Source organism: Carassius gibelio, chromosome A5, assembly GCF_023724105.1.
Source record: "Carassius gibelio isolate Cgi1373 ecotype wild population from Czech Republic chromosome A5, carGib1.2-hapl.c, whole genome shotgun sequence".
Lineage (NCBI taxonomy): Eukaryota > Metazoa > Chordata > Actinopteri > Cypriniformes > Cyprinidae > Carassius > Carassius gibelio.
Genome location: NC_068375.1, coordinates 36,116,410 through 36,140,744, shown reverse-complemented (window position 1 = coordinate 36,140,744; position 24,335 = coordinate 36,116,410). Strand labels below are relative to the sequence as shown.

At 36.5% G+C, this 24,335-nt stretch overlaps 2 protein-coding genes across 2 annotated transcripts; one reads left to right on the top strand and one right to left on the bottom strand.

The window, feature by feature from the left end:
* Positions 1 to 110: 110 nt before the first annotated feature.
* Positions 111 to 17,188, top strand: LOC128015008 (iron-sulfur cluster co-chaperone protein HscB-like). The gene is made up of 5 exons (XM_052598765.1): positions 111 to 436; positions 2,683 to 2,772; positions 16,577 to 16,721; positions 16,911 to 16,957; positions 17,078 to 17,188. Exons 1-5 carry the CDS (start codon positions 164 to 166, stop codon positions 17,186 to 17,188), a joined length of 666 nt encoding a protein of 221 aa, XP_052454725.1. The 5' UTR covers positions 111 to 163.
* LOC128014219 (uncharacterized) lies at positions 7,073 to 15,605 on the bottom strand. Its single transcript, XM_052597610.1, has 9 exons — positions 14,262 to 15,605; positions 12,452 to 12,598; positions 12,143 to 12,309; positions 11,917 to 12,053; positions 11,715 to 11,808; positions 11,132 to 11,464; positions 10,889 to 11,051; positions 10,680 to 10,804; positions 7,073 to 8,346 (listed from the first exon to the last, which is right to left on the bottom strand). Exons 1-9 carry the CDS (start codon positions 14,353 to 14,355, stop codon positions 8,023 to 8,025), a joined length of 1,584 nt encoding a protein of 527 aa, XP_052453570.1. The 5' UTR covers positions 14,356 to 15,605; the 3' UTR covers positions 7,073 to 8,022.
* Positions 17,189 to 24,335: the final 7,147 nt, after the last annotated feature.

The following is a 24,335-nucleotide window of genomic DNA, read 5'->3' as shown; positions in this document are numbered from 1 at the left end:
AATCAAACAAATACATTGACGTTTTTTTTTCTTATTAAAACTTTTATTTTGACAAAACTGCACTGACAGGAAGTAGCGCGCTAAGATTCCATAAGTCCGCTTTCGCTTTGTGGGTTACCACGATAACGACACCGGTTTTTGTTAACATCTCACGGATTTAAACATGCAACCAAATTCATATCAAACGGAACACTTCTTAACCTCGTCTTACTTCCGTGTTTCGCTTCAGGAAGAGCTGCCAGAGTATTTCCTCATTAATGGTGTTTCTCACAGTAAAGCAGTTATAGGACACTTGACTCTGAACTCTTTCAGCACTGTCACAGTCAACACACTCTGCTGGAAATGCGGATATTCAGTTGAATTATTTTTCTGTCCGTCCTGTAATGTCATGCAGCCTCCTGATGACAAGACGAATTACTTTGACATCTTGAGCTGGTGATTTACCTGGTGGTAGAATTTATATATAGTTGTTATAATGAAAGCATTCACTGGTGTTATTCTGTGCCTCCTTTGTCCTAAGCTTATAACAAGTTGCTTTCTTTACTTACTTCTTACTTCTATTTCTCAAAATCTATAACAGTACTGTCATATGTAATGCATATGATAGCCTAGAAGTTGCTGTTACATGATCTAAGATAATCACACAGATAACGGTTCACAACTATACATATCCTAGTTTCAGAAATAAATGATTGTAGAGTTCACGTTTTCAGTAGATTTCAAATTTCATTGTATTTCATCTTAAAGGGGTCTTCGGAAGCTACATGCACTTTAACAAGCATTTTAAAGTGAAATTTGTTGGCAGTTTGTGTACACAACCACCCTATAATGATAAAAATCCATGCAGTTTTTTTTTTATCTCGCTAAATCATTTTTCCTTTCTCAAATCATGATGATTTCAGATGCCTGTCTGTCATACAGATATATAGACAGAGAGAGAGAGAGCATATTCATACAAATAATTTAACATATTATATATACATTTTTTTAAATTAAGTTACAGTAGAGAGGAAGTATCAACACCAAGTGACATGGCATGTGAAGAAAGGAAGCCATTGACAAATGCCACTATGCCCAGTGGCACATCAGGTGACACTTTCTGTTTTCACTGACATGAGTCGGTGGAGAGTGGCATATGCCCTTGACACTTGTGACATTTGTCAATGGATTGTGTCAGTGTCACTCACATCGCCGTGGAACATGTCACCGTATGTTGCAGCAGTGACACTGCCGCTATCAGCAGGAGTATCACGTAGGCTGTGTAACACACACTCTTAACTGCAGAATGATATTAAATTAATTATACGTTCTAGTTTCTGTCAAGCATATTGATAATATCTCAGTTAATTTTTAGAACAACGTAGGCTTCTTCCTGTTTAATATTAGTCTTGTGTCCCTTTGTTTGCCTGAATGTTTTGTCAAATAGTCTACATTTTAAAAAAAAAATCACATTGGTATAAAATGGTTTAATTTCTTATTGCATAATTCTATAAAATAGATTTTTAATATAGTAAAGCCATAGATAAGATGGATTGCTCTGGCCAATGTTATATTGATGATGCTTCATGCACCCAGGTATGTGTCAGTGCCAAAATCAGTTTACAGTAACCGATGCGACTGTAAATGCAGTATTTGTAGTGACCCATGATTAATTAATTCGATTAATTCCACGTGTTTCCTAGAATGGACAGTTTGCAGTGACGCAATCCATTGACACATGTCACAGGTGTCAGTGGACATGGGTCAGAGGAGAATGACATGTACCGATGGATTGTGTCAGTGTTACTGACATTGTCACGGAACATGTCACCGTCTGTATACGTATACGCAGTACACTATATAGAGTATACGTATACTAGAGTATACGCATACTATACAGTATACGTATACGCAGTAGTTCTGGTGAAAGATAACAACTGTAAAAACCCAAACATACTAGATCGAAACACTGTGTTTTGAAAGTCACCTTCTAACCCTTTTGCTTTGCATTATATGTTAAACTTTGTACAAGCACACTCTCAGTATCCCTTGTCCATATTTATTTAGATGCTCAGGTAAAAAGTATGCAGCACATCATCGTTCCTATAAGGCAGCAGACAGTTCTTTGGTGATTGGTTCATGCTTTGCGAGTCCAATTGGGTTTCCTGACAGCAACACCAAGCCGGATGTTGATTCTCTAGGCTTTGGCAACTCTGACAGCTGAAAATGTTTCTCCTCTGCAAGTCATTTCTTTGGTTTCTCACCTCTTATTTCACCTGACGCCTCCCATCACCAGCTCAGACCCTCTGCATCCACCCACACAGCCAGATCCTTCAGGGAAAAAAACCCTGCACAATTATCAGCATTGCTGGGGTATCATTTTTTGACAGTTCCCCTCATTCCCAGGAGGAAATCCTTACCACAAACAAAGAACATGTCATGATATCTTAAAATAAATGTGGCGACAGTACATAATTATATAATGCTTGGAAAAGTTAGAAAACTTGGGCAGAGTATGACTCTTTTTGTTTAATACTTCCTTTGTTACTTCATAAAAATCACAATCACAGTATTTCTTCGGGTTGTTTTATACTTTGTAGCGTTGTATATTTGTATCTTTAGGGGCTGTTGAAATTATTTTTTTAGCCTGTGAGAAGAATGACTTTAATTTGGAATGTATTTGTGGTCTGATCCTATTTACAGAAAGAGCAGGAATATTCAGAAGAACAATCAGCATTGGTGAACAAAGCCTACAGAACGCTGCAGAAACCTCTGCGTCGGGCTGTCTACATGGTAATTGTTTGTTTAGTAAATATTTGTTGTGTATATGGGAGCTGTAGGTGACCCCAAACACTAAAACTGATTGCAGATTATACTGTATGCATTATATATAAAACAGAATATCAAATGAAGTACCGTCAGTGCTTTAAAGGTGATGTAGGGAACTTTTGTAAAAAAATATTTTTTACATATTTATTAAACCTGTCATTATGTCCTGACAGTAGAATATGAGACAGATAATCTGTGAAAAAAATCAAGCTCCTCTGGCTCCTCCCAGTGCTCCTATTGCCATTTGCAGAAAGTCATGCTCTCTCGGTAAAAAACAACCAATCAGAGCTGCGGTCCGTAACTTTGTTTGTGTTCAAAATGTAGAAAAATGAACATAATAAGCGAGTACACCATGAATCCATTTTCCAAACCGTGTTTTTGGCTTGTCCTGAATCACTAGGGTGCACCTATAATAAGTGTTTATATTCTGACTATTTTAGATTGCTTCGGGGGTACCGCGGCGGAGTAACCCAGTACCTTTGTGATTCTTCATAGACATAAACAGAGAGAAGTAGCTCCAGCTACGATGTTCTTCCGCAAGACGCAAGCAGTTCTGTTTATTAACCGCTAGAGCGTCAAAAGTTCCCTACTGTAGCTTTAAGTGGGCCGGTACACACCGGTACTCAGTATACCACCACTTCCAAATATAGCTCTTGAGCGTACTGCCACCTCTCCGTGCGCCCAGAATATGCTTTTTGCTTACCATTACGCTCATTTGGGCATCTGTTTTAATAGAGGTTTTAATCCTTTGCCTGCGCTGCCTCTTTTCAGAGCACCCATCACAATGCACGCTTCCTAATTCTTCCTAGATCGGAGTATGGAGCTTGAATCATTTGAACCAGTTCGGGAGTTCGGAGCGGGTTCGCGAATCATTAGAGTCAGTTCGGGAGTTCAGGTTCGCGAATCATTTGAGTCAGTTTGGAGATCGCGAATCATTTGAATCAGTTCGGGAGTTCGGAGCGGGTTTGCAAATCATTTGAGTCAGTTCGGGAGTTCAAAGCCGGTTCGCGAATCGTTTGAGTCCGTTTGGTGATCACGAATCATTTGAATCAGTTCGGAAGTTCGTAGCGGGTTCGCGAATCATTTGAGTCAGTTCGGGAGTTCAAAGCGGGTTCGCGAATCATTTGAGTAAGTTTGGGGATCGCGAATCATTTGAATCAGTTCGGGAGTTCGTAGCGGGTTCGCGAATCATTTGAGTCAGTTTGGGAGTTCGGAGCGTGATTCATTTGAGTCAGTTCGGGAGTTCGGAGCTGGTTTGCGAATCATTTGAGTCAGTTTGGAAGTTTGAATGCAGTAATGCAGTAGCTCTTTCTAAGGGTATTTTTTCAAAATCCTTTTGCACATTCTATTTATGTTCAGTAGTTCTTTCTAGCTCAAGCAAATCCACAAACTAATAAAAGGATTTATTATTAAGGTCGCCTGTTGACTGCTGTATATAAAAGCCCTTCAATATAGTTGTTGTTACCTCAGGGGATGAGGGGAGTCATCAAAAAAAAAAAAAAAAAAAAATGGAAAGATTTTTTTTGTGTGGCTATAATAGAGTACCGGCACCTATTTTGGGCCTCTTAAAGCACTGAGTACCGTGTACTTTTTAAGAAAGAAGCACAAACACATTAAAGAGATTTCACAGTAGGATGTGTCAGAAAAAAAAAAAAGAATTACAGAAAAAAAACACAAAAAAAATTAAGTTAAAAGTTAAGTTTTTGTTTTTACTGTGAAATATTGTCAAATGTATGGTTTAAGTAAATCTGTGAATTACCATATACTTTACAGCAAGAAACACTAAAAAGACATTCCCCAAAGTAGCACATTTCTTTGAAATAGAAATGTTTAGTAATATTATAAATGTGTATACTAGCACTTTTGATCAATTTAATGCATCCTTGCTGAATAAAAGTATTAATTTCTTTCTTTATTTTTAGAAATCCTAGTTACACTACCATTCAAAAGTCTGGAATATTACGGTTTCCACAAAAATATTCAACCTCGACAATAATACAAATTATAATAATAAGGACCAAATCAGCATATTAGAATGATTTCTGAATGATCATGTTACACTGAAAACTAGAGCAATTATGTTGAAAATTCTGCTATGCATCACAGAATATATTGACTTTTAAAATATATCCAAATAGAAAACAGTTTTTTAAAAATGTAATAATATTTTACATGATTACTATTTTTACTGTATTTTTCAAATCAAAACAAATATCAGATAAATTCAGCCGTGGTTATTATAGGAGACTAACACACACACAAATTGATTATTTAATACACAGCAAAATCAATGGTGTAAAAAGAACACCCACAGTGTCAAATTTAACACCAGCAAAGTGTCTATATGTGTCCACACTATAGAGTGTAAATGTTACACTTTTGATAGTGTTAACTTTTTGACACCATGTGTGTGTAAATTCAACACTCATTATTGTTAATTGTTTAACCTATTCAACATTATTCATTGTTGTTTCTGCACTACACCAGTGTTAGTATTCAATTACAGTGTTAAATTTTAACACTCTCCTTTTAAGATCAACACCAGTGTAATGTGAATATAACAATGATGAGTGTTCAAAATACTTATTTATAATGGCACTTTTGGTGATTTTAATAGCGCTTTTATTAATATTTGATTGTTTCTACAATTAAATGGCAGGACATATTTGCAGAAAATACTGCAAAAACTTTATTGAGGTACACCACATTTAACATTCAAACACTGCATTTCATTGCATTTAAAAAATTACAATTTGCAATTAATTCCAATCTGAAACAAAAACACAACAGGGAACAATGTAAGTTCTCTCGTCACTGTCATATGAAAACTGCCTGTCATAAGATCTATAGTATATCAAATCATCCACGCAAATGAGAGTGAAAATATTTCCCACCTCCTCAACACAGAATGCATGCACCTGCTCATCAAAACACACTGTAATTACATTACTGGCCAAAAGAAAAGCTTGCCCATCTTTTACAATAATACTGATAATCTTATTAAAAACAGGCATTTCATTTTCAACAGCAGAGCAAACATACATTCCAACTTGGTATTCAGTTCCATAGTTTTTTACCCAGGTTGTAGTGGAGAGAGTGGGTAAATTCCAAGTTTCAGTTAAAAGCTCATTACCCTCCAGAGTGCAAGTAGAGACTTCATTAAAGGGACCAAACTGAAATCTTTTAAAATAAAAACTTTCCCAATGAAAAGCCAACTGATGTTGATGTTTCTTGGCCAGTGTTTTGGTTATGTTTTTAAAATTCTTCACAGACTTCTTAAAAAAGTTGTGCTTCCCTTCGTATCTCATGCACCACATGTGTATAAGTGGACCCACTTTCCGAATGCATCTAGGATAATGGATCATTAGATGGTGTTTTGGAATCAATCTTTTTTCAGGAAATATGGACTTAAAAAGTTTATGATGATCAGAAATTAAATGTTTCAAAAAATAAGTCATACCCTGTGTTACAACTGGTGAGAATACAATGTTCACTATCTGTATCAAAAGTAGTATAAGATTCCAGTAACCATTGTCCGTGTCAACTAGATCTCCAAAGATTAAGGGGGTATTGCGCAGAAGGCACCATGACTGAATAGCATTGAGGCCAAGGTCCTTGCTGCCATCATCAATTTTAACTCCACTTGGTCTATTCTTTCTTTCACTGTACCCATAGTTGAAGCTCTGAATCCTTTCCGAAAGTGTGTCCAATGAAATGCAGTTTTTAACAAAGTACTGAAAAAGCAGTTTTAACTCATACTGCACAACCCCTTCAAGCAAATCGTGCATAATGTCAACAGCATAATTCTCCGAAGAATGAAAAAACTGTAATGAATTGAGTGGACAACTTCTCTTAAGGCCAAACAGTGGTGCAAGAGTGGGATTTTGTGCCAGAGCACTGCAATGTTCTGAATATAGCTCCTTTGTTCGAATGATTAAATCTGGGTCATCCTCACTAAAGACAGACTGCAGTTTTGTTTTGTCAATTAAGCAAAACCGACAACAGTAGGTTGCACTGAACGACTCAACCATACCAAGCAATCCATGTAAAGCTAAATTGTCACCAGTAACCTGGATGACAGAACCCTGTAACATAGTATCTGAGAAGGGAACATTAATTCCCTTCAACTCGAGAATTTTAAGATCCTTTACCAGAGGCTGTAAGATTGGTTCAAAGCCATATTTTTTCAAGTCTTCTGAATGGAAAAGGGCCACAAGATGGATGTTCATTAAAACAGAATTGATCTTGGGGGGCAAATTTCTTAAAATAAAATAAACACAGCCAAGTTTGTGTATTCCTTTTTTGGATCCAAGTGGATTTGCAGTTTCGAAATCGTCATAATATAACTGTATTTGAAGAGCATGCTCTTTTTGACCAAATAACATGTGCTTTTTGAAGTAAGAACCATCATTAATGTCTTTGTAAATACCATCTTGATGACTTTTAACCTGCTGGAAAAAGTGGCAAAGTTCAGAATTTGTAAACATAGACTCGAGAGTTCCTAAAATGGGCACATAGATAAATTTGTCATTGACAGGAACTTGACTGTATAAGCCTGTAGTTTTATCTTTGCGCACATCATAACGCACACCAAGAACATATTCCACTGGTTCCACGATTTTCCATTTTTTCTCAAAGTGTCTTTGCCTCTTTTTTTCAGTATTAAGGCAAGAGAAAGGATTTTCGAGCTGGCTAAAACAGTCTTTAACTTTGTCTAGAGTTTGCCCAGGTACCTCTGATGAAAGACATTTTAGAACAGTGTCTCTTGCCTGAGCATGAACATCACTTACAAGTTCTTCCATTGAACCAACTAAACATTGAACAGTGCTTTCAGAAACTCCAGCTGCTTGTACTTGAGCAACAATAGCACTACACATATCAGTTACTTGCCGATTTTCAACAGGAGTCTGAAAAGTGACTGGAGGATCCTCACTTAGGGCATCAGAAACCGGAACAGTGATACTACTGCCAAAATTCTCAGCAGTACCTGAGGCTACACAGTCTCTGTGGACTCCAACGATATGTTTCTTGAACCCATAATATGTATAAAACACAGATGAACATCCAGGTTCGCCACATTTCAACCGTAATGAACGTCCTGGGTACAAACCATGATGAAACTTCAGATGCTGAAACAAACTTGAACAACTTCTGTGGTGTACCTTGCAAAGGAAGCATGAGAACATTTGAGCAAGATGCTGGGGGGGAGGGGAGTCACACCTCAGTGTTTTCAATTCTCACTCGGATTTCCTTGACCCTTGGACTTTCCTTGGCAGTGCCCACATCAATGCCATACACTGTTGTTTGAATGAACGTGTAGAAGTTGCACAAGGCCTCATCATATGACACGGCAAAGACAAAGTGCGCCTTAAAGAGTTCATCAAAGGCTGCAACAGCTGTCTGAGTCATGCAGGGAATGGCCTTCTGGTCCAGGATGATGTAAAACTTCTGAATGATACTCCTCTTTTCTCCAACACAGAGGAGGAAGGGCTGTGTAGATCCAATTTGTTCAAGAAATGTCTTGACGCTCGTCCCCACCTAAGAGAATATGATGAGAGATTTTAAACATTATTTTGTACAACACCGGACTAGGAATGTCAATGATTAATCTATGATTGATTAATTGTCGATAAGAGATGCAACTGATTAAAGCTGTCGATGGTCAGTTAACTGATTTAATGTTGTGCTCCGTGCAGCTCATGATCGGAGCACGTGCGAGTGGCAGTTAGTGACAGTGACTGTATATAAAGGCATCATCTTTCATTCACAATGTACAAATTAGTCTTTTAATGGGATTTAAAAGTAAATTAAAATAGAAACAAAAAGTTCAACATGGAAAGCAATAGAAATGTAGTAACTAGAGGTCGACCGATATACCGGGCCGATAAATGTCTTTTTTTATATATATATATCGCCTCGGCCGATATCCGTTTTTAGTAGCGCCGATTTAAAGTCATGCACGTCGGCGGGCAGCCCCGTGTTATTGGTGCAGTGGAAAGTGCTGCTGCTGCTTGTGAAGGACCCAAATCCAAAACTTTTGGAAGATTCAACAACAGTCCTTGGGAGTTAAATTTTGTCAGAGAATTTCACTCTGTAAATGGGGTGGAGAAGTTGGCAGCTCTCACAAACACTGCAGCGTTGCTCCGCCCCGCGCACAGACAGCACCGCGCTCGGAGAGACAGCTGTCCTGGAGCTGCCCAGAACCGTGAATCACATTTGTTCGGAAGCATAGTTTGATGCAGACAACAGCCAGGTTTCCATCCAACTAATTTGTATTTAGGGATGTCATTTTTCAATAATTTCCATGATCGATCGACGTTTAAATTAACGATCAATTAATAACCTTAATACTGCAAAATGCCTCTGCAGTGGTTTTATTATTATTGTGTGTAAAAGCCACTTGGAAAAAAAGCTTTCTCACCTGAATTAAAGCGGTTTTAAAATGCTAGCAGGATTGTAAAATGAATAGATGTGATTATGATCATTTGATAAAATGAAGAGAGCGCGCCATGCGTTTTAGATCATTTTACTTTGTTGACTGTTTCCTGTCAAGGAGACTGCTGAATGAGTCTTTAAATGGTTTTGTGGTGCTCTTTGTTGTATTTTAAAACGAAATTGCAATGTTTTTAAATGACACTATAGCATTAAAAATAAAATTATCCCAAATCTAACTGTGGCGCTTGTGGGTGTGCAGTCAGTAAACTTTTTTTTTTTTTTTTTTTTTTCACATCAAACATTTTATGCAAGTATTATGACCAGTACTTTTTTGTTTGATCCTGTTCTGCAAAATGTTTGATTTTTAATTTTTGCCTTCTGCTAGGCCTATTTGTTTAAAACAAATCCGGCATTTACAGTGCATTCGATCATGACAGTGCATGAGTGCTTGCATACGAGGACGAGAGAGCGTGGGTTTGGATGTATTTGGAGGTTATTGCTCAAATCTCATTCTGCACATATCCAAATGTTTCTATATTCGCAATTTATCAATGTTAAACTACAATATTTTTTTATTTAAACTAGACGGAAAAGATCATCCTCTTCACATGAGCAAAAACATCCTTGGCATAACAGCAGAGTGGACTGGTATACTACGTTCACACGCACCACAGTTACGTTTTAGATTGTTTTATTTTAAATGCTCTAATGTAGGTTGTAAACATTTGCAATTGTGATTTAAAATACAGCTACGAGCACCAGAAAACTATTTAAAGAGGTGCATTCAGCAGTCAGTAAAATTATCTCAAATGTATGGCACGCTCGTCATTTAATTAAAATGATCATAATTGCATCTAGTCATTTTATAATCCTGCTACTAGCATTTTATTCAAACTAAATAGCCTTTAATTTGGGTGACAGTTTGTTTTATTTATTTTTTTAATGCCATTTGCACATCCTGTCATACCGGTGACTGCGTACTGCTGCAATAGATGCATTTTGTAGCATTAAGGTTAATGATTAATTGATCAATAATTTAAACTACGATCAATCATGGAAATAATTGAAAATTGACATGAAAGATCTTTCATGTTCAAATTCACAAATAAAACTCGGAAAAACAAATAACATTTGTAAAATGTATTCGGTTAGAGTTTTATAGTAACCAAACAAATGCAGTGCAAGTATTATTCAGTGCATTTACATTACATCAATAACAAATAAAATCTTATTGTAATGTGCTAATGAAAGCTTTGTTTTACCCTTAATTTATAGGAAAAGGATGTAAAAAGATTTTAATGTGAGATGCGAAGAGATTAAGGTTTCTGCCTGTCCTATATTTTTGAACCTGTATTTGACTACGCAGATACACTTTCAGATTACACCAACTAAGTTAATAGACTAAATGAGTAAATCTAACAACAACTTTATTTTACCTTAATGAACTTTACAATATGATCAGCTGCTTCAATTGCACTGATTTTCCCAGTCTTCCTTCCTTTTACAGTCGGAGGCAAGAGATGAATGAGCAGAAGAATAGCTGCCACATCACTGTCCCATCCTAGCAGAATAGAGTATACAGTTAAACCTTAAACCAGTTAGTTTTTATTTATTTTTATATGTATATATAAATAAAAACACTTACCACAATCACACTCCTCCAGAGCAGACAGAAGGTCATCCACATGTGCACCAGTGTGCAGGTTTTTGCAGTCAGCAATTACTCTTTGCTTGTAGAATGTTGGCCATTTTGCAATAAATTTGCTTGAGATGTCATCTCCAAAAAGCATAGTAAAGTCTTGGTCAATCTATCACACAAATAAATCATGTCAATAACGAACACTAAAATTACATTTACAATTAACATCAACATTTTAATATTTCTTACCAAGCCTGGTGTATCCAAAAATCGGGGAAAGTAATCAAGGATGAGTGAAGATTTGTCTGGATCATGTATCAAATTCTGCCTGTACTTGAATGTTGTCCTCATTTTATCCTTAATAACTGGTGTGTCCGTTGAATGCTTCATCATGGATATAGCTTCTGTGCATTCGTCACCTGACAGCTGCTCAGTTGCTGAAGATGTCTTGCGCAAAGTCTTTGGACCATCTTGGTAAACCACCTTGGATGCCCCCTTCAAGTTATTTACAGAGTTGCGCTGAACAGTTTTCAATCTGTAGGCAATGTAACCCTGGCCACTGCGTGGATCATAGTAATGTTCCTGTAAAACAAATGTTAAGCATCAATAAGTCAATCAGTATCAGGCAGTATAGCATGCACAGAACTTATGTAAACAATATATTCTCCAAAATTCTATGCATGACCCACTTTACACAATGGACTACCCAAACTATAAAATATTTATACTTAATGATACTTACAGCTACCGATAATTACAGATAATTTGATTGACTCATGCATTTGATATATGCTGAAATAAAGAGTACAGTTTCAATGTACTGTATACTTACATAACCAGTCGGTGAGCACTTATCCTTCAAATTGGGGAACAAGGTTATAATTCCAAGAGCATAGCTTAAACGGATACTGACTGGTGGAATCCTCCTAGAACACAACATTTATTTTTTTTTTACACATTACATGTAAAATGTAACTGTGGTCAAATACCAGTGCAATATATAAACTAAAGATTTTTTTTTTTTGGTCCCTTACCCATACTTCTCTACCATATCAGCCACAAGGATGTTTACCAGCTTCTTTCGTGTCTTGTCAGACAGGCTACTTGTTTGTTCATACTCCTTCAATATATCAGAGCCTCCTGGTTTTGAGTGTAGCGCTGCATGAACTAGCTGTATAAATATAAAAACAAAAAGATTATTGATAAGGTATTGAAACTTATATCATTGATGGACAAAACATAAGAGGGAAAATAACTGACATCTTTTGACGCATTGCAGTCAGAAGGTTCTTCTAAGAATCGCTTTTTGGATGCCTTTGAAGATTGTGGAATCACTGTGGACTCCGAACTTTCTGATTCTATTGATGAAAACGATGACCCAGGGCATGAGGGCTCAGAGAGATCGATCTCAGCTTGTGGAACATTATCTTAGAATCACATACAGGACACAAGACAATATGAACACCAAAAAGACAGATGCGGCTCATCATGTATTGTGAAAAAATATGTTTGGGAATACAAACTAGATGATTCATTTATGAGCATGGCAGCAGGTCATGAGTTTCTTACCCGATTTATTGTTATCACCATCCAAAATTTTGAAGGACACCTTAGATGTTCTCACAAGCTCATCAAAAATATCAGCATCAACATCAACTCCTGCAGAGTCTTTAAGAACCACATTGGCTCCATGCGGCAAGTTGAACTTTGCTGAAGCTTAGAAGTTGAAACAAATACAACTCAATTTTATGTTTTAACATACTGAAATAATAACATTTCAAATCACTTGGCATTATTTTCAAATGCAAGTAATACATTTAAAAAAAATCTCTCTCCCTCTCTCTCTATATATATATATATATATATATATATATATTCAATAAAATAAGTATTCAGATAGTAGGATATAAAGTCATATGTATTGAAAGATTTTTTAACATTGTAATCAGAATATTATTTGGGATTAAACACATTTATAATACACATTGGGCCTCATTTACGAAATGAACGTACCACAGAAAATAGGTCATATGGTCGTTTCAGTGCAAAACTTTTAATTTATTTATGTATGTGAGCTGTGGCTACTATCAAATGTCACGTCTGATCTCAGCGCATATACTCAAGTGTTCGAGTTGCTTGAACTTGGGCACAGCACAGTAAATATGGTGGAGAATTGTAGAATGATAGAATTTTGTTCCTTTTTATTTTCCAAACTGCTAGGGGTGGGATCGATACAGCATAGTATTGCAATATTTTCTGCGACAGTACCGCATCGATGCACGGATGAAAGGTATCGAGATTTAATTATAATATTTGGTAGAATAAAAATTAAAAAATTAAAATCGCAAAGCCAAAATAGGCTACATAATATTATATACGTGCATGCCCCGCCTGCCAGGGTTCAGCGCGCATGTGTCACTCTCCTCGTCACTGCGCGGTTTATGCTGTGCTCAGTATTCCACTCTATTTATGTGCTTGTGTACTGCTCATGCTCACCAGGAAATCAAATTCTGCCCAAACAACGCTGACAGGATATTTGTATGCATTATACTTGCTCTTGTTTGCAGTAGCACTACTGTGATATAGCATGGTGTACAGCTGTACTGGGCAACGCTGATAAAATGATACCTTCAGTGACACTCTGCTCATATGCTCTGAAAATAATAGCTTTGTAGGACTATAAATTATTTGAAAAATTAGTTCAATAAATAACTTGTATCTGATTATGTTACATAGAAGTGAATATTTAATTTTATATTTAAAAGTTTTGATATTTAATATTAAGGTAACACTTTTCAATAAGGTTCCATTAGTTCATGTAAGTTAATGTATTAACATAAACAAACAATGAAGAATACATTACAGTATTCTTAATGTTAATAAATGAAGAAAAGAATACAGTTGTAGAATACATTTGTTCGTTGTTAATTCATGTTAATTTAGAGTGCATTACCCTTAACAAGCACAACTCTTGATTTTAATAATGCTTTAGTAAATTTTAAAATGAACATTAACTAAGATTAATAAATGCTTTAGAACTTTTGTTCAAACTCAGGGACGAGGTTTCTAAACTGGGGTGTTTTATGGGCGTTATATTCAAGTGACGATTACTTCCTGCTGCCACATTTATGGACGTGCGATCTTTGCTAAATACTTTGAGATTGGCTGCATACAAAGGTTTCGTGAATTACACGTGAACTCTGTCGTAAGCTGATTTGATCACAGGGATATGCGTTCATTTCTACATTAAATTGATAAATGAGGTCCATTGTCTAATGCAAAAAACAACAACAACAAAAATATATATTTATTAAGACTAATACTTATGAATAACACTGTCATAATTAGCTTAAAATTATTCGAAATGTGAAAAACGTACCTTCTTTAATGAATCCACAGAAGTCAAAACAGTCATTTTCCTCTGGTATTCGGATCCATTTCGGGTTCCCTTTACACTCGACTTGGACCAGCATTTCTTCAGAACGACACTCTCACTATTAAGATAAGCTAGCACATTTATTATGTCTTTTACCACTCATCTAGATAACGCCAATATGAAAACCTAACACACACACTTAACGTTACACACAAACACAGTTACATCTAACTTGTAAAATAAAGTTTTTAAACCAACTATGCAAGTTTCGCTTATAAATTATTAAATTGAGTGACGTTTTGGTGATATTGCACATGTTTAACTTGCGTTCACACAAAAGCAAATCCTGCAGCACCCATCGAAAGCTTCGTTAATCTAACGTTTTAATTATAAAGCGTGTATGTTATACGTTCTTCCACAGACACTATTAAATAAAACAGCAGCTTACATGGTCAAATAAACACCTTAAACATTTTTCGACGAGGTTTTGAGACAGGAACTCTCCTAGCTGACACATCCTGAAGCTGGTCAAGCTTCATCTTTATAACAAGTGTGACATGGCGCGCGCCCGCCCGCCAATTTAGAGTGCGTCGCGGCTTCATCCGCCTATTAGGCCTCAAATCTTTCAATAGCTTTTAGCACCTGTAAATTCTTCTCCTGTCCTTGATATTTTATCTTTTTGTATAACTCTGCGTTTTTACAGTTACAAACATTAAATTTGTTCTTCCCATGATCAACTGTGTGGTTTTAATCTGTAAAAGGCGTAATGTAGAGAAGGGAAGCCTAGATGTCGTGACGACAATTTAGAAATTTGTTTAATAAATTTACGATTTATTAATACGTATATTCGTTTTAGGTTAATCACGGACAGATAACTTAGTCCACTATTTTAAATCGCGTCCATGATCTGAATTACTAAGGTATCAAATTAGTACAACGTGGCCCCGATTTCTCTCAACGAGTAAACGATTTGATCAAAGTTGTCCATGATATCTAACGTTACCCATGTGCATGGCCCCGTGAATATAAAAAAATATTTAGCTATTTACTAATAAATGTATTTATTAATTTAGCTATATCGTGTGAGAATCTGATCTACCTGCCTTTCCTTCGCCTTCGGCTTCAACTGAAAGAAAATGGCGGAAACAGACTGGTGGCCTAGCGTTAAGTGGAGGCGTGGCCTGTTACTACACTTTGGGTGAAATTTGAAAATACACTTAAATTTCACACTGACACTGTCTTACAAATAACAACAGCAGTGTTATTTTATCACCATGTAGTGTTAAAACAATGTCAACACTGTTAATTTTACACCGTCCCTGAAAATTTTACACCAGAGATTTTGCTGTGTACTTTTGACCAGCAGTGCATATAGTTAATGTGATTCTCTACACCTTTGTGTACTCTGAGGGGCTGAAGGGCTCCTTCTTCCCAACCTACGAACATGTGTTACAATACCCAAAACAAATTGTATCTCATGGTTAATCACTATAGGGACATTAGAGCTAGCGGCAAATGTCAGAAGGACTAGCTGAGCTAATGCTGCTCTCTGCAGATTCATGAACACCTAGCATCCGGTGATCGCCTGGAGCTCTGAAATCGGCATAGCAAATTTTCAAATAGGTGCTATCTTTATAAATAAACCATGATTCGAGTTTTAAACAACTACACTCTCACCTGAAAAACTCTTATAACTAGACTTCATGACACAGCAACAGTAATATTTAGAAAATGACACAGGTATTTGGGCAATGACGATTCACAAGTCCAAAAGAACAGACAAGAACGCATATTGAGAAACGGCTATTGTCTGTGTGAAAGTATTTGTATTTGTGCACTCTGATTTAAATAAGCCCAACACTCATGGACAGCAGAGTAGAACAAGTGAAGGAGCATATTCATGAAGCATATTCTAGTCAACCAATCAATGTTCTGCAGTGAGTTTAGCTCTACCCATTTCACTTGTTACCCTGTGCTGTGCTAGGTCCCTGTACCCCAACAGAAGGGTACCAAAAAAGTGGTATGGTACAGTTCATTATTTTGATACCATTCACAAGTTCTGACAATGGGAACGGACATAATTGAATACTGTACTGTACTGTACTAAACCCTTGAAAACTAGCCATTATTTTATCAACCGTTTAAATTTTCTGCATTTTTACACCATCATTTTCCATACATTTTGTACGGAAAAATAGGATCAGTTTATCTCTGGATGCTAACTGAAAAACGGACATTTTATCGGATCTATGACTACTGAATGTTGTCTGTTATAACTGCTGCCAGCAGTAGCGCTTAACCTGCATGTTCTGCTGTAGCTGGAGCTGCGAGGGGTTTTGCTGGAGGAAGGTACAGACGCCACCGCGGACCCCATGTTTCACCTTGAGGTCATGGAGATCAACGAGAGCCTCGCAGAGACGTGGAGCCAAGACGAGGTCAGCGCTATCGGGCGGTCTGTGCGAGGTGTGTAGGCCAGAAAGAAAAGCTCCAACCGGAAGTGATTTTTGAAATATTGCTCTGCTCCCACTCATGTCGCTCGCAGCTTATTTATGTGACCGTTTGTGGCCCTAGATTCAGTCCATCAGAAAGTTCAAGGTACTGTGGTTTTATGTTTTTGCTGCTGTTACTGCTGTTTGTACTTCCTTTCAACAGAGAAACTGATAGACTTGACTGAACGGATGAATCATCCATCAACAAAGGTATTTGTCTCTCTTTCTCCTCCTCGCGACCTCCCAAATTTGACAGAAATTCAGCCAGTTGCATGCACATTTCCATGGCTTGCGAGTGGAAAATAGCTGTTTTTGTGTTTGCCTCACGAGTCTCTTTTCACAGGGGATCTGCTGACCGCCAAAGAGCTCCTGGCCCAAATGAAGTACTTCACAAACATAGAGGAGAAGGTAAAAGACAGAATTGCTGAGGGAAAATTGTAAACAATTTGCAATTGTAATCCAGCTCAGCAAAATATTTTACACTTGTTTTTAGAGTAGTATTTATTGATGATGGCGTATATTAGTTGGATTATTGTTGGTATCTTAATAAAGTAAATTTATTTGAATCTTTTGTCAAAGGCAATGCTTTTTTACTAGTGGATCTTGTCTGTGCAAAACTTACTTCCTTGATGTTACAGTTTTGTCATTGCAACCCATGGCATTGATAGGGTGTTTTGGGTCATTTTATTTAACAGAGCCCACAGTATTATGGTGTTTTAGCATGTTGAAGGCAAAAAGTGCAACTTCTCACCAAGACGCATGATTTGAGGTATCATTTATGTCTGTAGCAGTGCTACATTAGTAGTATTTAAATAGTATACTTGAGGGATAATTCACCCAAAAGTGTACATTTTATGTTTATCTGCTTACCCCAAAGGCATCCAAGATGTTGGTGATTTAGTTTTTTTCAGTTGAACACAAACTGAGATTTTTAACTCAAACCGTTGCAGTCTGTCAGTCCTATAATGTCAGCAGATGGGAATCACAGCTTTGAGAGTCATAAAAACATGCACAAACAAAACCAAATGAAATCCTGTGGCTTGTGATGATACATTGATGTGTAAAGACACAAAACAATTGATCTGTGCAAGAACCTGAACAGTATTTATATCATTTTTTTTACCTCTGATTTTCTCCACAATGTCTGAATTGTCCTGAGTGCAGTTGCATCTCCTTCTTCAGCCTGTGCGTGAGGCATCGTCATCTTGCTTTATGGCGGATTGCAGATTTATACGGATATTACCGCCACATATTTTTCAACTGGACCATTAAAACTCTATCTACAATCTCTATCTGGAGTGTCAATGGCTTTTTATTTTTTTTCAGTTTTAGTTAATTAATTTTTTTTTATTTTTGATGATTCAACTTAAAACTTATTTCAGTTTCAGCAAGTTGCACTTTTTAAACGATTTTTGTATTTTATTTTTTTAACTAGAACATTGATATTTTATTCCAGCTATATTTCAATTAACAAAACTTTTTAAAGTTAAAATACTGTGAAATTCTTTTTTTGTGCCATTTTGTTTTGTTTAGTGCAATTTTATCATGTAATATTTATATTTCATTATTTAATTACTACGGAAGTTCTAAGCGGCCATGCATTATATATATTTTTTTCTTTTTGTTTCCTCGTTATAACGACTTAATTTTCTCGTTATCTCGACATAACGAAGTTCGTTTTCTCGTTATAACGACTTAATTTTCTCGTTTTCTCGACATAACGAAGATCGTTTTCTCCTTATAACAAGAAGTTACAAAACTGCGGCAGCAGGTGGCACTATAGACCTGAATATAACTGATGGGGTGTTGTACACTGTCCACTTTACTGTACGTGGACCTTCCTCGTGATCGCTACAATTTGTGCAGTCTTGTTCATTACTGGCATTTAATTAATTCATAAATGTTAAATGCTTGAATCAATATGAATATTTTGTGTATTAAGTTCCTGCTAGATGCATGAGTTTCACCAACGCGTTCTGTGTCATAAAATAACTGCTTATCAAAACCAAGGTTGACATCACTGTATTATGTTTACCTACAGTAGGACGGGATTTAACGATGTAGGCTGATGTGCTTCTTTTCCTTATTACTAATCTTTATTGTTAACCATATTGATGAGAAATGTGATGTATATGTAAAATCCATAGGCTATTTTAATTCAGTTTTGTTCTATAATGTTGTAATCGTTTATTCTACACACACATACACACATACACATGAACGCTCTTTTCAAACAGAAGCTTGTAACACACATGATATCTGCCACATCATATAATGACTACTACAAATTACAAATTATATATAATTTTATTTCAAATAAAGGGAAAATGAAAAGTGAGTTTAATCCAAGCAACTCTAATGGCGCGGTGTTGCCATTTAAACATGTTAATCACAAAAACAAAACGTTAGTTGTACTGTCTCTGGAAAAATCAACAGTGATTGATCAGCTTTTATTTATATACAGTATTGTAGATTTTATTACCTAGGCGAAGCAAAATTTGCTGAAATATAGGCTACAGTAAGAGCGCCTGCATGGTCCATCCGATGCGTGTCACAGTTGAGTTTGTTACTATAGCAAAAGTAAAACTGTCATGTCGTTAAAAGGAGAAAACAAACTTTCCTTATGTTGAGATAATGAGAAAAATAAGTCGTTATAACGAGAAAACGAACTTCGTTATGTCGAGATAACGAGAAAATTAAGTCGTTATAACGAGAAAACAAAAAGGAAAAAAATTCTAATGCATGGCCGCTTAGAACTTCCGTAATTTACTATTTGGATTTAATTTATTTTTATTCCGGTTTTAGTTTGATTTATTTCAGTCTAAACTTCTTTGCAGGTAGTCAATTTGATTATGCAACTTCTATCAAACTTATTTCAGTTAAAACTATTACAGATGTTAAGTTCTGTTTAGTTCAATTTTTCTGTATAATATTGATATTTTATTTCAATTAACAAAATGTTTTAATACTGTAAAGTTTTGTTTAGGTTAACTATTTGCATCTACCGGTAATAGGTTTTTATTTCAGCTTTATTTCAGTTAACAATTTATATTTTAAATATATTTTTAGTAAATGATAAACCTTTAATTTGAATAGTTAATAAATTATTGGGCTAGAAGTAAGTTCAAATCCCAACCCTATGTTTGAGCAATAAGTGTGTGATGCTTGCATTATCATATGCTGCTAATAACACATGCAAACAATCTTTTAGAAGGTGTTCAATAAAGTATGTGCGACTTTCCCAAGAGAATTCTTCTGCATTCAGCGTCAAACTGTGATTGACTGTGATGCCATGTTTATTTAGGTCTGGCCTGTTGAGAGAACAGAGAAAACAGGAAACCCACAAAATGATGAAACTCTTCTAAAACAAAACTGTCCAAGACAACAAGATTCATTTAGCCCGATCCCTGTTTGAATCTTGCTTGACTCGCAATCTCTGTGGTGCGCTTTGTGATAAATGCGTCTTATTTCTCTCTAATGTGGGCTGATTCATTAAATTCTAATTGGAGCTGGATTTGTTCTAGATGATGGCATTACTCTGGACCAGAGATGGGGACTCGAGTTTGAGACTCGGACTCGAGTGCGACTTAAGTCGCACAAACAGTGACTTCAGACTCGACTTGAGACTCGTCCTCGAAAGACTTCAGACTCGACTCGGACTCGAGCTCCGGGACTCGTGAACAATGTTAATTTTTAGTAAACGTCAGATGAGCTCGCTGTTAGAGTTGTGACGTTCGCGAACGAACCGATTCTTTTGAACGGCTCATAAACATGAACGATGGGAGCCGAGTCACGGCTGGAGGGGAGCCGTTCTTTCTGTCGCTCTTTTTTCCTATGCGTGTTTCAGAGCGCGTTTCACACAGATGCACACAAATGAGCTCCTCCGCGAGACAGAACAGTTATAGGGGGAGGGGAGCACCCAGCGCAGGCCAACCCTTTATAGCGTGATGATATTAGTTATTAGTTGTGCACGCATCCTTCAAGTGAGTACTCCAGTGAAAAAAAACCTGCGTGCCTCTGTCATTGGGTAGGAGCGGAGCCATGACGTTTTGCACAGATATTCATTGCAGCCCACTTTGTTATTGTTCATTGACTTGAAGGGGCTGATGTCCTATTTGCAAAGTTTACAGTAGTAATAGTATGTAGACATTTCCATTTGATTTATTCGAATTTTATCTACTTTAAATATTTTTGGTTCTCTATCAAAATGTTCTTGTGTGATAACAATGTTCTTGTGTGGAAGTGTTTGTAGTAAAAGCTGTTTTGCACAGAAATTCATTGCAGCCGGCTTTGTTTTTGATATTTATTTGTGAATAGGTATTGTATGAATAACATAAGTCAGCGTAGCTTTGTTCATTCTTAAGCCAGACAAGAGGTGTGCAGCTATACAGCCAGGACAGACAGAAGGCCATTACTGAATCCATAAATGCAAAATACAGATATTAACTTAAAAGTAAAGCATTCTTGGTGTTTTTGTCATGTTGCAATAGCCTGTTTACACTGATTATATACCAAAATCAAAGTTGATATTGTATGCTAATAGATAGAGTTGTCATAATAACATATTACATGCTTTGAATTCCTTATATATAGCTATGCAGTGTTGTAAGCAGCTTGGATGGGTCGCTGTACGTGATGCAACATTTATTATAACCAGAGACTTAATATAATAAAGAGACTTGAGACTTGACTTGGACTCTAGCTCAGAGACTTGAGACTTGACTTGGACTCTAGCTCAGAGACTTGAGACTTGACTTGGACTCTAGCTCAGAGACTTGTGAGCATCTTTGCTCTGGACACACCGTCTGACATCAGTCTCTTATTAGATAGAGCTTTGATAAAATTTCTTTATTGCACCAGTTTGTACAGTTGCTTATGGTGTGGTATGAATTCAATTACATCATAACACACTTATCAGTCCCGGATTTATGAATGTGTGTGTTTGTTGAAAGGCAGTGTCAGGGAGGGAGAATCAAGGTGTGTGCATGCTGGAACTAAAAATGCGTTTGTTGAGCTGTAGGGGGAAGCATGTCACCTCACTATAAAGCTGTAGCTGGGCAGAAAAACCTTCAATGGCTGTAAGTCGTGTTTATGAAATGCTTATTCTCAAGCATTCATATTCCTTTTGCAATGAAGAACATCATTTGAGTAGATTTACAATTACTGTGTTCTGATACTTTGATTTAAATCTGCATAGAAATGCATGCTTTTTTTAGTTCTCTTATGATGGTAAATCAGTAACAAATCTTCAATTTTGTGCTTTTTCTTTAACTTCACAATCAGTTATTGCACACAGATCATTAGTTTGGTTCACCAGGGCACGTATCACTATTGCTCACACTTATGATTCTGTGGTATGTACGTGACTGATACCTCAAATCATTGAGGCTTGTTAAAGGGATAGTTCACCCAAAAATGAAACTTTGATGTTTATCTGCTTACCATCCAAGATGTAGGTCACTTTGTTTCTTCAGTAGAACACAAATGGAGATTTTTAACTCAAACCATTGCAGTCAATCAGTCTTGTAATGTAAGTGGATGGGAATCACGGCTTAATAAAAATAAGCATACACAAAACAAAACCAAATTAAACCCTGTGGCTCATGATGATACATTGATGTGTATAGACACAAAATGATTGGTCTGTGCAAGAAACTGAACAGTATTCATGTAGGTTTTTTTTTTTACCTATAATATACGCAATGTCCACTCTGTTAGAACAGTCCTGAGCACTCCTGTTGTGCGCATACTCAGGAGCATGAGGCGGCATCTTTGATGACCATTGACACTCTATCTACAATCTCAATTAGTCAACAAAGTCACCTACATCTTGGATGCCCTGGGGGTATCAGATTAACATCAAATTTCCATTTTTACGTGAACTATACCTTCAAGAAGTAATTTTCTAATTGATTGTACTGTTTAACTTCACTTGCCAGATAATAAAATGGGTGAAAAAAAATCCCACAGACGTAAAGTTAAGACTTTTGTTTTTGCAGTACAATTTTTGTTGTAGTAAAATACTATAAAGGTGCAAATAAATCTCCTTATCATATACAGTGAATACTGTAAATGTTTTAGCATTGATTTATATGTAATGTAATGGTAAAATACTGTCATTTTTTTCTCTCTAATAATTTATGGTATAAAAATGGTAAAAGGACATTCACAGAAGTCCCTATGACACAGCAGATATTATTATATATTTTTAACAGTGTAGAGACAGAAGCTCAGGAATAGGCTATTGTGACTTTAAGAAAGATGCCACCTAGCAACTTAAAACCCAGCACTGTCTAAGCTGGCACTGTAGAAATGACCACAAGTAGGGATGTGCCCCAATCCAAATATCGTGATCAGAAAGGAAATAACATGTACTGTACAGAACCCATAAAGGGAATAAATATGAGATTCAATGTTTTCTCTCAAAATTATGTCATTGGGTAATCATACTGTATATAAATTGCCGGCATCAGGGAGCCACTTTTTAATATGGGGGTCATTGAAGTCACTTTTGAATGCGTAATCGCTTTTTTTTTTTTTTTTTACAAGATTAGATGTTTGTCAGTGGTGCTCAGGATCTGCAAACCATTTGCCATTATCCTGTCAGTCATCTCTCCTTACTCTGTCTATGTGGTAAGTGAAATGTTATGTAATGTAACAGGCTACTGAAGTGTCTAACCATGTCCCATTAGAGCCTTTGTAGAATGCGTTATTAGTTTTCTGTGCCTTTCCGAATATGGATTCAGTATTCGGGCATCTCTTAAAGGGGTCATATGACGTTGCTAAAAAAAGAACATTATTTTGTGAATTTGGTTTAATGAAATGTGAAAGTGACGTGACATTCAGCCAAGTATGGTGACCCATACTCAGAATTCGTTCTCTGCATTTAACCCATCCAAACCCATCCATTTACATCATTCCAATCAACCAATCAGAATTGAGAGATAACTTTTCAGGAAATGTCAGTTTTAGGCTTACAATCAGGGTTAGGTGCCTCTACACTCTTGTTAATCAGCTACCATTTCCCACTGATTTTAGGAATAAATTATGGGTAAGGTTAAGTTTAGGGGTAGGGATTGGGTAAAGCCTATATTATTGGACTATAAAAAATGTTTATACAGGAACATATCTTACTTGACAAAATCACAGTGACTGTGTGCTCTGATTGGCCAGCTCAATGATTGGCTGAATACCTCAAGCGTGTGACGGAAATGTTAAGCCCCTTACCATTTTGTGATGCCATCTCCCGGCACAACCAGAGAAAACCAATAAAACCAATTACAAATTAGGCATAAGTTGCATCCAGTGGGGACACAATTATGGATCATAATGACTTATACTGTCTTTTTATGTGTTGTGTTGCTTTGCATTGCATTGCGTGGTGTAAACAAAAAAACATGTCCTCATTTGTGATTGGAGAAATGACAAACAACAAGCACTACTCTACACTGGTGAAAAGTCAGTTTCAAATTCTTTAAATATGAAAACATACAGGCTGTGAGTTAGAACAGCCGGCACTGTAAGCTACTCTCCTAGGTTTAGTTCGGGGAACAGTCTTCCATAAAATGCATTATACTCAAATATTTGG

Coding starts and splice junctions, on each gene's coding strand:
- LOC128015008 (XM_052598765.1), top strand. CDS start 164: ATGCAACCAAATTCATATCAAACGGAACACTTCTTAACCTCGTCTTAC. Junction 437..2,682: donor ACTTTGACATCTTGAGCTGG/TGATTTACCTGG, acceptor TCCTATTTACAG/AAAGAGCAGGAATATTCAGA. Junction 2,773..16,576: donor TGCGTCGGGCTGTCTACATG/GTAATTGTTTGT, acceptor GTTCTGCTGTAG/CTGGAGCTGCGAGGGGTTTT.
- LOC128014219 (XM_052597610.1), bottom strand. CDS start 14,355: ATGCTGGTCCAAGTCGAGTGTAAAGGGAACCCGAAATGGATCCGAATA. Junction 11,465..11,714: donor AGTGCTCACCGACTGGTTAT/GTAAGTATACAG, acceptor TTTGTTTTACAG/GAACATTACTATGATCCACG. Junction 8,347..10,679: donor ATATTGTAAAGTTCATTAAG/GTAAAATAAAGT, acceptor ATATTCTCTTAG/GTGGGGACGAGCGTCAAGAC.